This window comes from Nematolebias whitei, chromosome 3 (genome assembly GCF_014905685.2).
Source record: "Nematolebias whitei isolate Nwh7 chromosome 3, NemWhi1, whole genome shotgun sequence".
NCBI classification, from domain to species: domain Eukaryota; kingdom Metazoa; phylum Chordata; class Actinopteri; order Cyprinodontiformes; family Rivulidae; genus Nematolebias; species Nematolebias whitei.
The window spans coordinates 7,906,577-7,922,804 of NC_056500.1; the positions used below are offsets into that span (position 1 = coordinate 7,906,577).

The window sequence follows — 16,228 nt, forward strand, 5'->3', positions numbered from 1 at the left end:
TGGGTCTTTGGGCCCTGACACTGTTTATTTATATATAAACGTTCCTAGTCAGCACTTGTTTCTGCCGAGACGAGGTTTAGTGTAACACACAACCTGCACCTTCGAGGCCAGGCTTGACAATTTGTGGGCTGGAATTTGCTTTTGTTGGTGAACTCAATTACAAATGTATTTTTTTTGTTTAGGGGTATAAAGTGTAGGTACATATATTTTTTAAGTGTTGGAACATTGGTTGTTGTTTCGAAGAGAACAAACTAGAAAAAGACATTCCGATGCGTTAGCATTTTTTGTTTTGTTAGCTTTCGCAGCGCTGTGAAACGTCGTAGTTTAGGTTACAAACAGATTCTTTAAACGATTAAAATTATTCACCGTGTTTATGAACTAAACAGTCCGGTTTAAACGTGTTTCAGAGAGTTTAAATCGTAGTCTCCAGCCTTTATTGTAATGTGACTGCGGTGTCGTGAGAGCACAATAAAGGATGGACAGAGACTTGTTGAGACAGAGTCTGGTCTATCACGGAGAGTCGCTGTTTAACAAACTGAAATGTGAACAAACCGAGAACCCAGACTTCCAAGACGTGGTGTCAGACCTGTCTAAAGCCACGTATGAAAGGTATGCCAGCAACTCAGACTTTAAAGAATTTTCCTGTCTTTTTTTTTCTACCTAAAGTGTTCAGTAAAAAAAAAAAAAGCTTTGTATTTTTGTTAAAATGACTTTTTACTTACAGCTAAAACTACTGTATAAACTTCCTATACACCATATGTGTCAAACTCAAGGCCCGGGGGCCAAATGTGGCCCTCGTTGACATCTTATCTGGCCCCCAAGATGATATGTGAAACGTAAAATACTTTTATCACTTGAATTTTTTTTCAGTAATTTTTGAATATGATGTTGAAAGCACAACAGAGAACATCAAATGAGACCAATCAAACTCTTGTTGAGGAACCCGTGACCAAGAAAACATGTTGGGGATCTGATTTTAGTTAATGTAGATTCTGAAATTGGCCCTTAGTTTGAAAAAGGTTTAATTTTGGCCCCCTTTTGTAGGTGAGTTTGACACCCCTGCCTTGGCACATAAGTCATCTACATACTTCCAAAAGTTCTCGCAAAGTTTCTGTTATCAGTAATTAAAACTTCTGGTCATTTTGGACTGGTTGCAAAAAAATCATAATGCACGTCGGTTTGAGGAAAAAAAAAAGTTACAGGATGGAAACTTTTTTTTTTTCCAATGTGTCTCTTCAGTTACATTTATTTTAATATATGCAGTATGAACAAATTGACAATGACATTCTTTTAATGTTTCGACTTTTAGCATCAGTCGTTTCAATAAGACATTTTGAATTTCAGCCCAGATTCATGTTCAATAACCCAGGTAGAAAAATCCAACAAGTCAAGTTCCTCAGAGGACCTGACTTAACTTTGTTGGAGCCTTGTTTGCTTTGCTTTCTGCTTTTCTGAGAATTAATGTATTGAGCTCATCAGTATAAGTACCGTAGTTTCTGATTCTGCTTAAAAAAAGAGCTTTTAATTTAGCTGGAAGTTGTTTTTGTTTTGTTTTTTTGCAGCCGGGACGATGAGCAGGACAATTCAGTGGTTCAACAGTTCATCGCCAGGAAGGCCGACATCTTGTTCCATTTATCATGGAAAACTGCCGATCCTCAAGAACAGGAGCACGAGGAGGAGGAGGATGGAGGTCCGCAATGGTTCACTAACAACTCTTCCTTATGACATTCAGTGAAACACTTTCTAATTTTACCTTCTTTGAGGTAGTAATAAACTAAAATTTTACCTTTTAATGTGCCTTAAATTGCTTAATATGAGTATTTTTCTGTAGTTAATGTAAGCAAAATATAGTCATGCAAATAGAAATGGTGAAAAATCAGCAAAGCTAGCTTTAGGACTTTAGGAGTTGTCTAATAAAATGCAACAGTGTTTGGACATGTCTTAACATTTTTTTTTTTTTTTTTTTTTTTTAGAGCCTTACGCTATCATGCCGCCTGTGGAGGTTTTCATGGAGCTGCCTTATGAGGAGAGAAGATCCATGATTTACAGGGACTTGGAGAAAGGAGACATTGTGGTGGGAAGGGTCAATAACATTCGAGAGTATGGCTTTTTTCTCACTCTGCTTTGCATGGCAGGAGGCCTGAAGAGAGACATAGAGGACCTTGAGTTGTCGGTAGGTCAGCAAGTTAAATTTGTTGACAAGCAAACTTTAATTAGATTATGAAACTTCTGTAAATGCTGAAGACTTAAGTTGTCAGCTAGCTGTGATGGATGTACCAGCTATATGTGTTTTAAGCTACTTGGCTGAATAAATCGTTGGATACAAATATTAACGAAACTGGTGTAACAGCTGACAGGATCCCATCTCTGTTTTCATTTTACTCATCTGTTAATGTTTTAGGCTTTATGTCACATCCGAGAAATTCCCTCTTCCAGCAGCCATGATGATCCCCTTTCCTACTATCAGGTTGGGGACTTGATCAGAGGTCAGTATCTGAAAAAAATAGCAACATAAGCTCTACATACTATAGTGAATTTGATTGTGATCGTTAGATGAGTGGAAAAATGTGATCTTGTTTTATACAATGCTTTTGTAATCCATCAAAGAAGAACTAATAAAGCAAGTAAAGATGGATTTACCTCCAATGTTACTCCAAAGAAAGTGGCCACATCAACAATTTAAACTGAACCAAAGATTTGGGAAGGATAAACGTGTGCACTTTTTTGAGTTATTAAACGTTCTGGGATGCATAAACTGGAAAGACAGTGAAAATCTCTTGCAGGAGGAGGGAATACTTAGATAAGGCCTAATGTAACCAGCTTTTTTCTTAATCTGTGCTTTTTCTGCTCTGTAGCGGGAGTGAAAGACATTGACCGGTACCAGGAAAAGATCACAGTGTCCCTCCATCAGGCCTGTCTGTCTCCCAGCTTAGAGCATATAAAACTGGGTGTCATTACCCGAGAAGAGCTGCCCATACACTACAGGTAACACACTGAGCTCTGCCAGAGGCACATTACTGAACAATTTAGATGAACTAGTAAGTCACATTGATGAGCAAAGTAATGAAGACTGTAGCTGCGATTACTTGCAATTGGGTCCTTAACTAAATACTATTTGGTTAGATTCACAAAATGTTTTATGATGTTTTGTGGTGTTTGTTGATGTAAAAACACATTTTATCTGATATTTTAGTTTACAACAAGTAGCTTGTTAATGTGTGTATTTATCTTTAAAATATAAGCCTTTAAAATGTAGCTAGATAAAACCAATAAAATTGTAATACACACACATATATATATATATATATATAAATACGATATATATATATATATATATCGTATTTTTTGCCCTATAAGTCACGTTTTTTTGCATAATTTGCATGCCTTGCATTTTATACGCCAAAACGACGTATTTGTTTTTTTTTAAACCAATTTTTGTCTGAGATATGACCGTTTTCATTCATTCTGACAGAAAATATTGAACACTACCATTTTCAGCAGCTAGATGGCACTCGAGCTGTATGGCATGTAATAGGTAAAAGTGGCTATTAATGATCCAATCGGCTTGCCATAGCCTGCCCCCTTCGTCCAATTCGCTTGGAGCAACCGTCATATCAGCTTCATTTCGCTGCACAGCCCCGGTGAAATGAAGCTGAATTGACCAATGAAGTGCATTTATTAAGTAAAAGTTCAACTGAGAAACACCTTTACTATAAAGTCGAGCAAACAAATCAGTTTTTAGGTGCTTATCTTGTTAAATTTTGAAGAAATGCGCAGCGTTCCTCCTTCGTGATTTCCTCCCTGTCTTTGCGCTCCCGGAGCACCGAGGCAGCGAATACTTTTGAAATGCAGCTGATTTGACCGTCAACGTGCGTTTATTAAGTACAAGGTAGACTGAGACACACCGTTACTATAATTTCAAGCAAACAAATAATTGTTTTAATCTTGTTTAATTCTTGTTTATTGTTTTTTTTTTCTTTCCATTTACCATATTTTCCAGCTCTGCCCTATAAGTCGCATCAGTCCATATTTGTTTAATAAAGTGAAAAAAAAATCCATAAATATGTCGCTTCGCCGTATATGTCGCATCTATTATGCGTCACCGCCGACATCCTGGAAATGTGGACCAGTGTTGTGCTAAAAACCGATGGGCTGCCAAATGGCGGCCGCGGGAGCGTGCACAGGAGGACTTTAACAAGTATTTAACAAGATTAACACTTAAAAACAATTATTTGTTTGCTCAAAATTATAGTAAATGCGTGTCTCAGTCTAACGTCTGCTTAATAAATGTACTTTAATGGTCAAATCAGCTTTATTTAAAAGATTGTTTTGCTGCCTCGGTGCTCCATGAACGCGCAGAGGACGAGAAAAAGGAAGGAGGAACGGCTCGTTTCACCGATATTTAACAAGAAGAGCACCTAAACAATTATTTGCTCAAAATTTTAGTAAAGGTGTGTTTCAGTATAACATTTGCTTAATAAATGCTCTTTAATGGTCAAATCAGCTGCATTTCGCCGGGGCGAGGCAGCTGTTTTGACGGTTCCAAGCAGAGAACAGAATGAAGGTGGGGAGATTACGGCAGGCCGATTAAGTCATTAAAAGATGTGAAGATTCTCAGTCATCCAGGACGTGGTAACTTATAAAAAAGTTCCAGAAAAAAAACAATAAAGTATAAAGTATAGTATAATAAATAAAGTCCAGTTGTTATAGTCTTGAACTTTTTTGAATTTGTCATTATAGCCACGTGTACCTATTACATGATACAACAGCCAACTGCATGCCATACAACTATTAATACTCTGCTGCCATTAAGGGGCCGTTTACACGGCGTGTATTTTGAGTGCATCCGCAGCTTTCTCTCTGCGGTTCTGCTGATCATTTACACGACACCAGTGGCCCCCCTCTTTGAATCCGGAGGTTTCTGAACCCACCTTCCAGAGTGGAGGTTTTTCGCTGACCCCCCGCTGATAATTTAAACATCTCCCGCTGAGGCTTTGTGTGAAACCACATGCGCACACGCACGCGCGGACAGGCGCTATATTTCTATCAACATGGCGGCGGATACACTGCTTTCAGAACTACGACTGATGGAATATATTTTTAATCTCGTAGTTAATCTACGTCAGATTCCAGGTGCTGTAATCTGTGTTGAGAGACACGGTCTGATCCAGTTCTAATGTCGCTGTTTATAGAACGTGGCACGCGCACACGTCTCGCTGCACTATAACATACTAAATGTGCTAAATAGTAACAGTTTAATAATAATAAACAGTATTTCTGTTAGTGTGCGAGATATAACGAAGCTCTGAGCTAAATGAAGCTATCTGGACATGATGTAATTCAAATTTAAAATGATGCTAAACATATAGCGTGAACACCAAAGTTGAAAATGAAGACATCAGGTTTAATTATTATTTATTTATTCAACACCACAAACTGTCTGTCACACAAACACTGATAATTAAACTGAGCACACTATTAAAACAAGTTAAGTGTAAACTACGTTAATGAACAACTGGACTCTTGTTTTCATCCGATATGGAAGTCCCACGTTGTTTATCTGGCTCGTTCAGGCTGTCACCATTTTGATTAATGCAGCTTAAAACATTCAATGGATTGAATACAACAACCGAGGAGAATTTTAAATAAATAGTTGATCCAACATCTCTCTCTCTTTGACGTCCTCCTGCACTGCACCTGGGCTGAGCCTCGTTCAGAACCGGTCCGCCTGGTGGGAGGACAGCTTCTTCTTCTTCTTCTTCTTCTTCTTCTTCTTCTTCTTTCAGGAAAAAATAAAAACTCGGTTGTTTTGTAACCGAAGTAAACACAAACTGACATTATTAAGAACGTTGATTTACCTGCTGTAATCAGCTACTGATTATCACAGAGTAATGTCCGACATAGTTGACTCGGTTCTGGTCCACTCAGCGACCGGTGTGGAGCTGTTAGACGAAGCGGTCCCGCTTGGCGTCAAATCTGTCGACTCTTATCCAAAATCCATTTTTTACTTGTTGTTAAATTGTTGTTAGTTGAGCTTTTGAGCTCACAGGAAAGGCGCATTAGGTGAAGGTACAAAATTCACAGCGCCATCTAATGACCTGGCATGGTAACTACAGCAGATTCGGGAGGGCGGTGGGGGAGGGGGGGATTCCTTCAGATGCATGTAAACACAAAATCCGTCCGTGTCAACGCGGATCTTTTCCTCTAATTAACATACGAAAAAACCTACGTTTCCCCCCATCGTGTCTGTGTAAATAGGGCCTAAGTGACTGCTCTTTTTTTCAGTCAGAATGAATGGAAACGGTCATATCTTAGTCAAAAAAGTGGTTTAAATATGGGGAAAAAATCCATAAATATGTCGCTTTGGCCGCAGGGCATGTAAATTATGCAAAAAACTGCGACTTGTAGGCTGGAAAATACAGTACCCTTTATTTATACAGGTAATCTTATCGAGTCACGAGAACTCGTTTTCAAGAGAGACCTGTTTAGGGAGCAAATGGTGGGGGTTAAGGGCTTTGCTCAGGTGCCCAGAGTGGGGCGAATGAGGGTGGAGGCAGGTGTGGGTGTTAAAGTCTTCCCTTGCACTCTCCCACGGCCGCCATTTTGCAGCCAATTGATTTTTGGCACAACGCAGGCCCACGTTTCCAGGTCGTCAGCGGTGACGCCTAATAGATGTGACGTATACGGCGAAGCGACGTATTTATGGATTTTTCCACTTTATTAAACATATTTGGACCGATGCGGCTTATAGGGTGGTGCGGTGGGTACGGCAGAAAATACAATATATATATTAAACATTTGAATTGATTTTCTTAATATATTCAGTTTATGTTCTGGTCTGTAAATTCTGTTTCCTCTTAGTCGCAGTGTTATTGCAGCTTCTGACTCCCGTGAGACGTATGGGTGCATACTGAGAAGGTGCCATGGTTATGAAAACCCCTCTGTAGTAGAATTCCTCCTGGAGAAGGTGGGAATCAGTGACACGCATCCGCCGTCAATGATGCGAGGACTACAGTGGTAAGAGTGGCAACCGCTCGTTTTGTTTTCATCTTGCCTTTGAGTTACTCTTTGAAATTGTATCTCTTTGAGGAAATTGAAGCCTACAAACATTAGTAAGCTTATATCGATAATTTCTTCACAGTAAACGTTTTCAGGAAGATGATTTTGCTTCTGCAATCAGGAAGAAGCAGTCGGCATCTTGGGCCTTAAAGTGGTAATTAAGAACAGTTTGCTTTTATTACAGGAAATAGATGAAGTGTCCCTTAATGATATTTCATTGTGTCACACCTGTCTGTTTTTCATCCTCTCAGTGTCCGTGCAGGTGTGGACCACTTCAAACATGGCCGTCATGTGGAGGCCATGAACGAATACAACAAAGCCCTGGACATTGATACTAACAATGTGGAGGCGCTGGTGGCACGAGGAGCCCTGTAAGTTTATTTTCAATTTGAATAAAATATGTTCTTGAAGCATTAAAATGCAAAAGAAAACCAGACGGCACACCAATGCTGTCTGTCATTTTCATGTGTTCCTCATACCAATAATGTATGAGCGAGAATATTTTGAATACCTCACCAGTTTCCGTCATCCTCTAGGGTGAAGTTTCTTTTGTCTCGCTTCCTTCTCAGTTACATACTGTACACAGTTTTCACAGCTTTTTGTTTGACACCTTTAAACTAATTATTTAAACACATGATTAATGTAAAATGATATTTGACAAAACATATTTATTTAAGTTTTGTTCTTTCTTCTCAGTTATGCCAACAAAGGCAGCATCATGAAGGCTATATCAGACTTTGAACTGGCTCTGGAAAATTGTCCAGATCACCGAAACGCCAAGAAGTACCTCTGCCAGACTCTGGTGGAGCAAGGAAAACAGTAAGCGGTGCACCATTCGGCCAATGCAAACTTGCTCCCACATATATGTGCTTTTATTTTTAAATAAAATTTTATTCTTGTTGTGGAAACAAAAAGATTCCCTAACGGATCATGTGTAGACTTCCTCATATTTATTACAAAGCGAGGAAGTTTTTCATCGAGTGGTAACTTCGATGTGTAATCCACGTAATTGGACTTTTATTTGTTTAAAAGTTTTAATTTTTTTTGTTTAGGCTTGAAGAACAGGATAAACTGGTGACAGCTGAGGGATTGTACCAGCGAGCTCTGTCTCTTGATGACTCAAACCCTGAAGCGAAAGAGGCCATGCACAACATCACTGAAACTATACAGGTGAGCGGGATAGAACACGCACACGCCGACAGAAAGTCCAGATCAGAAAAGACGCGCAGAGAGTCATACATACATTAGGCTTGACTATTAAAGCATTGTCTAACAATAATAATACAAAAAGGAAACATAAGCCAAGTTAAGGCTCCCACAAACTCGCGTGGATGTTAGTTGAAGCGGACGCCCGCAGGGCATGACCGTGCAAAACTCAATTTTTACGACCGCGTATTCTTGTGTTGCACAATCAACTGCACGGAACTGTGTTCACATGGAACTGTTTTGTATGCGACACCGACCACATTTCCCCCTTTGTGGATGAAAATGGAGACAAATTTCGAAGAGCGTTTCACAGAGGAGATTAGAAAACATAAAAATCTGTATGACACGTCAATGAGAGAATATAAGGACTTTCAGAGATCAAGAAATTCGTGGGATGAAATAGCTCAGACCCTGGGTAAGGACCCGACGGTTTGTAAAGCTAAATGGAAGTACCTCAGGGACAGATTTGTTAAAGCAAGGAAGAAGATGAGAGGAGAAAGTGGGGATGTTGCAAATGGAGGTGTCCCACTGATTTTTCATATGCTGTCCTGACTTTATAAAATGCCGTGAGACAGAGACACATGTGCCTGCTGTAAGTATTTGCTATTTTTAAGATACTTAAGAATTTAAATAGCTAACCAAAAGTTGTCACACTTCATAAAGTAAATAGAGTTGAATTAATTAATCATAAATGAACAAGTTCAATTGTAATTTATAGTCCTCCATCAACATTTAATCACTCTACAATGTGTACATGATATTTAGTACTTCAGTGGCAGTTCCAGTGGGATGACTTCACCTGCCTGCTCCAGCAATAACTCCATCCAATGGGAATCCCCTTCTCTGTCAACCTGCTCCAGAGAGTTCCCTGCCCCAAGAGAGTCATCTCCACCAGGCACAAGCACTCCGACCGGAACAAAGCAGGGAAGGAAGAGGCAATGGAGGGAAGATGATGCTTTCATGAAGAGGCTGAAAGCCATTGACTGGCGTAGAGTGGAGAGAGCAGAGAGAGTCCTCCTCAAACATGATGAGGATGTACGGTTTGCCTCCGCAATGACTGACGTGCTAAAAAAAAATTGCCTTCAGGAGTCAAATCCCTGGCACGATTACGTGTGCATGAGCTCCTTTTCAATATGGACCGTCCACACCTTGGAGCCACTGTAAGGTGCACAATTTTTCAGTTCCATTTATGGAAAGTGTTCTACATAAAATAAAATAAAAATAGCTCAGATTTGTGAATTAAATTATCCAAACAAACTCAGTTGGCACTTTGTCTCTCATCAGAAGAAAAATGTTCGGTCCTACCGGAATATGCGTCCATTGTTCTCATTACCACAGCAGATATGATGGCTTTGCTGGCGTTCCATGCTGAAGCCAGGGTTGTTTTCTCCAGGGACATGTAGGGACCAGTCGAGTCAGCATTCTCAGGGTGTTTGAGAAGTTCTGGACATCCACCACCTCTCAGCTGGACTGAGTCAGAGCCAACACCTTCATCATGAGATTGATTCTCTCGTGAGAGTTCCTTTGAGCTGCTGCTTGACTACCCAACTTCTCTTCACGGTAGTCAAAGCTCAACTCCTCAACTTTTTGTCTTGAACTTTTTTGAATTTGAGACAAAAACAACCGGACTTTATTTGTAACAGAAGACGTTTCGCTTCTTATCCGAGAAGTTTTTCAATCCAAAGAACAGGGAGTGTGGGGTTTGACTTATAAAGCTGAGATAAGATACACACATACATATGCAGATTGACCTATCACACCTCACAGTAGGGGACAAGACCGTAACAAATTCCCAGATCTCAGAGGGCAACGATTCCTGATACGTTTTCCATCCAGTGCTCCTGATGACAAATATGTATAATAAATAATTGTAGTATTTTTTAAAATTTATAGTAATAATAACAATAAATAAAATAGATAGACAAACAGCAGAGACTGAAAGACACAAACCACCTAAAAGGAGAAAAAAAATCCCAGATCCGCCAAAAATCACGTGCAATTGCAGTCCACTGATTCCAAAGGGGAAAGCTACAAACTCTGGCTGAAGAGCCTTCCATATGACTTGAGGTACCTGAAGTACATTTTTACATGTGACTCACTATAATGAAGATTTAACCATAGTTTTTAATGAATTTAATCCGCTAGAAGTCTGGACAGTTATCTGTTATTACTGTTATTATAAACTACTAGTTCCTCCACTGCTGCCTTCCCTAGTACGCATCAATACAAATCAGAGCAAAAATACACATTGGTTTATTCCATGACTCACCTCCGACATTATTCATGACACAGTTGATGTACCCAGGCGATAGCTGGCAGCGACACTGCTCCGAGCAACCAGTCGCAAGGATGCGCTCCGTGACTGCCACTGTCTGTGCAGCGTTGACAGGTGAGCGGTGGCTGCCCTGGTGTTGAAGAAACGGGGCTAAGCGCCCAACTAGCTCATCGAACTTGCTCGAATCGATTCGAAAATATTCTAAATGTTTCTCGCTGGCCATCGTCTTCATGTCCTTAATCACTGTATTAAATTTCCCTTCATCCCTGGTCTGGTTTAACGGCCTTACGTACCACCTTCTTTTCTTTTGTTTTTTTTAAACGATCTTTTTTCTTCCTCATCATCCGTTCACGACATGACTGAATGAATGAAGGAAATGATGAAATGAAGGAAATGGCAACATGAGTTTGGCGCGAGAATGCACGCTCGAGTATGAAGTCTCAACCGTCTGCGGACCGTGCGCGTCGAGTCCGCGCGAGTCTGTGGGAGCCTTTAGTCATTGGATCATTTAACATGTGTTCAAGGAACAACTCTATCTCACCTGGAGAAAAAAAAACAAGACTTGTATTTATGATGGGAGCAAAAAGACAACTGAAAATAAACTATAGTTACTTTAAATGTGTCAAATATATTTAACTAGATGGTCTCATCAATATTTTCCAAGTATTTACCTTACAAAAAAATGACACTTTCAGTGTTGTGTTGTTCAGCTGCTCTCTGCTTCCGGGTGATCACAAATTTAATATTTTTGAAAAAATTTTAATACAAATGAAAATACTTGTAAGTCTTAGTGTTGCACACGTAGACCGTTACTTTTAGGATTTGACAACCTGAGATTTTGTTTTATATTCCGTATTGTACATACTGTTAGCATCATGGGTTGTTGAATATTATCAAAACATTCTTAACATTTGATTTATTAACAATTATAGATGTTAAATAAAAAGAACTGACACGTATATTTTCTAATGTAAAATGTCATCAAAATATTAATTCACTTTATTTTAAGGAATATGAAATATGACAATTTGTACTGCTCAAGTTTACACATTTCTTTGACTAGATTTTACAATCATTAAAATGTTAGCCCTTTCACTGTTGATTAAAAGAACTCTGAATTAATAAATGTCTGCCTCGACTTCTAATAGTAGGTAAAAGTCATTTTACCCACCACTCCTCCCGACATGCAGTAATTTCTCTGTTAAAGGCACCGCAAGACTGAGAATTGTGAACATGTACTCTGTGAACTACTCTTTGTACAGTAGTCCCTCGCTACTTTGCGGTTCTTTTATTGCGGACTCGCTCTATCATGGTTTTTCAAAATAAGATTGGACTGGACACACAACTGGCTGGTTGATGGATGAGCCGCACGATCGGCATGAAATTTTTTATTTAAAACAAATTATTTTAAATTATTTAGCACCTGCCGCACATTTGTGTAGCCCAGAGCTGCAGAAAAAGCTTCCTCCTGCACCTTTGTACAGCCCACACTGCAGGGTAAACTTCCTGCTACAGCTGATCAGCTGTTCTCCTGCAGAGCGGAGAAGTGGGCGTGGCCAAGAGCCCTTGCAGGTGGCTGAGAGCAGCGGAGGCAGGGAGCTGAAATCATGTTATTCTGTGCTCTTTTAGAGCCTTTAGAGTTTAGAAACATTGTTTAGAATATTGCAAGATTGTGGGAAGGGTTTAAAATGCTTTTATATACGTGTATATATATATATATATATATATATATATATATATATATATACATACATACATACATACATACATACATAATCGCGGGTCTTCAGGGTATGGATCCCTCATGATAAACGAAGGACTAATGTATAGATGTTTTACCACATTGCTCAATTTATTATTTAATCAGACATTAATGAATTTTTTAAGTTCAGTAAATCTTTGGTGTTGTTTTTCAAATAAAAGCCTCCACTGTGAGTCTGAATGTATTTCCCGAGTCTGTGGTTTGTAATACTGATGAAGTGTTTGGTGTCTTTGTGTCTGCAACTCCTGAACTCTGGCCTTTGACCTTCTTAACGCCACGGCTCTGTCTTGTGGGGACGAAAAACAAAAAAATCCTGCTTTGTGTAAACGACGACTCTTTCTCTGAACACTGGTGTGTGCCGTGTCCCTGCTTCAAATACGGTAATGTGGATTTTTTTTTTTTTTATCTCATTGGCAAATGAATGCTTTCTGGACTTTCTGCACATCTTTTTATCCCTCGGCTTCAATACCAACTACACCGCTCATGGTACGCATCACGTTTTATGGTAAATCCATGACTATCGCTCATTCTCCATCTTTCTGAAATCTCTTTGAAATGTTGGTGTTATTTTTGTCTTCCTCTTGAATCGTTGCCATTTTTCATCCTCATACTTTCTGGTTCTGATGCAAATGACTGATTAAATGAATGCATGTTGTTTGTGGTGTATCTACTGTAATGTTTTGATTATGATGTGACTCAATTTGGATGTTTTTACGGGTTTTCGCCTGCGTGCCGTTATTTTACCTTGTCTTTCTGGCGGCTGTAAAGAAATCGATTCGCTTGAGAGAAGAAGCTCTTGCTAAGGAGCAGGTCAAAGATAAAAGCAGCCAGACCAGTGCTGAGAAATTACGTAAGCTCTTAAAAGAGGAGAAAAGGTATGTTCTGTGATATTTAAGGTGGCGTGTACAAATACTTCTTTTTAAACTGGAAGATTTTCAGTGGAGGCTTCTCAATTTTAGAATGAAGAAGAAACGCAAGCGATCGACCTCTTCATCCTCCTCCAAGAGCTCCTCTTCTTCGTCGTCGTCCTCGTCTCGTAAGAAGAAGAAAAGGAGAAGGCGCAGGAAGTCTGAGCGTGGAAGTAAGCACCATCGTAGGAGAAGTGAGGAGGGTAAGAGCAGGAAAACCACAAGGGAGAAAGAGGAAGATGAAGTGGAGTGGTTTCCTGCACCTCCCAACACCTCTGCCACTTTTCTCAACCTGAAAGGTGGTCCTATGTTTGCAGGGGGAGGGGAAGACGGGGCAGTGGGGAGGGACGGGGAAGACAGAAGGATAAATCAGCTGTATTCTTTATCAGCAGCTTCAGATGAGGAGTCCAACTGTTCTCACAGAGAAAGAAAGGAAAGGGACGGAGCCGAGAGCTGGACGAGGACGAGAATAAACAGCCAGAGCAGAAGCCCTCAGAGGGAGGAGAAGAGAGGCAGGAGTAGAGAAAGAAGGGATGAGAGCAGGGAAAAGAGCAAAGACAGAAAATGCAGGAGAGACAGTGACTGCAGGAGGAGGAGCAGCTTAGAGGAGAATAAAACACGGAAATTATCCAGCTCATCAGCGGAGTTGGAATCCTCCCGGAGATCTAGTTTCCAGTTTGAATATTCAGGAATCTCTGGTTCTACTTCCAGACACCCTGAGAACAGAATGAGACGCGATTCATCCACAAGAAGCTCCTTCGATTCCGGTAGGTACGAGAACAAAGACAGGCAGGACGTCGACGAGGCAGAGAGAGAGAAGGAAAGCAAAAGAAGTGAGGAGGAGAGCAGGACGTCTGATCAAGGACAAAATAAAACGTCGGACAGTGCTGGAAGTCATAACGGGCAGAGCGATGGTGCGTCCAAGAAAAATGTCCCTGCTAACCTGTTGGACATTTTTAACCAGATCGCACAGTTTGAGAAAGAAAAAGGACTCAAACCAAAAATATAACACCCCCCCCCCCCCCCCCCCCCCCAAAAAAAAAAAAAAAGTCAACTGCAAAGGGATTGTTCTGTAATATCATTGTCTGGACTCTGAACCAAAAACAAACGTCAAGGGCCAAGCTTGTTGCTTTTTGAATGTCCTCAGTTGTTAAAAGTTGCTTTCAGTGTTAGAAGAAAAAAAAAGGGTAATTTCCGATGAAATGTCTTCTGTCAAGTAGAATTAAGGCCTGCGTGTAGCTGCATCGCTTTAGGTATTGTAGCTTTGTCATACCGTAGTCCCTCGTTCATCGCGGTGGATCTGTACCCTGAAGCCGTGCGATAAGTGACAAACCGCGAAGTAGGGATGGAGGTATAAAGTATAGAGTTGCATCAAAGCGCATTAATCCCTCTCTGACACGTCTGCTTTGGGATCTCACCTGTTGGGGTCATCGACCGCGCGCGTCCTCTGGGTGCAGCGGCTGAATCAACGTCCATTTGGGCCGATGGATCGCTTCCTGGCAGTATAGTCCCATCTGAAGGTTAACTGGACTTTATTTTACCTCTTTCAAGGCCGGTCAGCTCGCGGTGAAATGGCCGCGTGCGGCTGGTGTAGTATGGCAAGCCATGTTGCCATATAATTGGATCACAGCCTCGACTCCGACTTGGCCCGCCCATCCAGCACATTCTCATGTCTTCAGGCCCGCGTTAGAAATGACAGCTCTAATAAAGTAGTCCAAGTTCAAGTATAGTCAACTTTATGTTAAGGCTTTAGAAACCCTTCCCACACTCTTGGAATGTTCTAAACGCTTAAACCTACGTCATTTTAACAACATACGTTACTAAATTTTACTTACTACTTCAGAACAGCAACAGCTCTGGTTCCGGTCCAACTCTATTTTATTCCGACTCTGTTCGTTTCTGCAGACTATCCTGCAGCAATGAAGCCCACAAATCAGTCCTCTAAACTTTTAAACCTACTAGTTTTAACAACATTCAGTACTCATATGTACAGGAGCTACAACATTTTTACGTACAAGAGCTCTGCAGAACAGGAGCGGCTCAGTTCTGTCCGACCCGATAGATGAAAAAAGTCCCGGTGCAGCATGACTGAAGGCCACCGCTGCTGCTTCAGGAGCAAGGCTGCCCAGGATTTAATCCACCACCTCTGGCCCGGTCCGGACCAGCACCGGTCATTCAGAACCAGACTGAAGCCTGCAGCCGTCTGTTCCCTGCAGCTCCCAGGATCCGGGTCACGCAGAGTCCAGCTGCAGCCCAGCTGCTCAGCAGTGAAGATGCAACTTGAAGGATGAAAGCTTCAGAATTATTTGTGACTTTCCTCCTGCCGGTTCTGTGAGCTTCTTATCGTTACTTCTGACTTCCCTCCGTTTGAAGCAGTGTTGACTTCTGGGAAGTGAACTGATGACTTCTGGGGAACGTAGTTCTTTAGACTGGCAAAATAATGAAGACTTAATGAACGAAAACTACAAAATGATGGCGCCTTTTTTAAATTTTTTAAATATGATGTACGTGTACAGTACTTAAACAATAGAGCAAATCCGTGAAAAATGAACCGCGAAGTAGCGAGGGACTACAGTATTTACATTTCATATTTAGACTTTTTCCAGTGTCTTCTCTCTGAAACTCCTGTTTTTGAGGATCGTTTGATGAACATTTTGTCAAGTTATATTTGGCCCATTGACAGTGTTGTTAATGAAAATCTGCCTTGTATGCTGCTCTGTGCCATTTTGTATTTTCTTTCAGTTGCCTCTTTCCAAAAAGCTCAACTCTTAGTGCTACAGTTGTGCTACAGGCTCTACGTAGAACAGATGTTCCAGCTGCATTTCAGAGCTTTTCACCCACTGTGGTGACAAAAGATCAGCTGAGCCAATAAAACATCTAAACTATGAAACTGCTGTTGTTCATGTCTTTGTTTCTTTTGAGTTATCTCTATTCACATTACACTTAAATATTTACACATTTATTCAGTAATTATGAGCTGTGTTAAAGGGTTTATTAAAAAATCAGGACAACAGTTGT

The 16,228-nt window shown here is 40.5% G+C and overlaps 1 protein-coding gene across 1 annotated transcript; it reads left to right on the forward strand.

Annotated features, from left to right (window-relative positions):
* The first annotated feature begins 322 nt into the window (after positions 1 to 322).
* Positions 323 to 14,223, forward strand: ttc14 (tetratricopeptide repeat domain 14). The gene is made up of 12 exons (XM_037697936.1): positions 323 to 609; positions 1,563 to 1,690; positions 1,974 to 2,173; positions 2,402 to 2,486; positions 2,856 to 2,985; positions 6,862 to 7,017; positions 7,142 to 7,213; positions 7,311 to 7,430; positions 7,756 to 7,878; positions 8,112 to 8,229; positions 13,071 to 13,177; positions 13,262 to 14,223. The coding sequence occupies exons 1-12, from the start codon at positions 476 to 478 to the stop codon at positions 14,217 to 14,219; spliced, it is 2,331 nt and encodes a 776-aa protein (XP_037553864.1). The 5' UTR covers positions 323 to 475; the 3' UTR covers positions 14,220 to 14,223.
* The last annotated feature ends 2,005 nt before the right edge of the window (positions 14,224 to 16,228 follow it).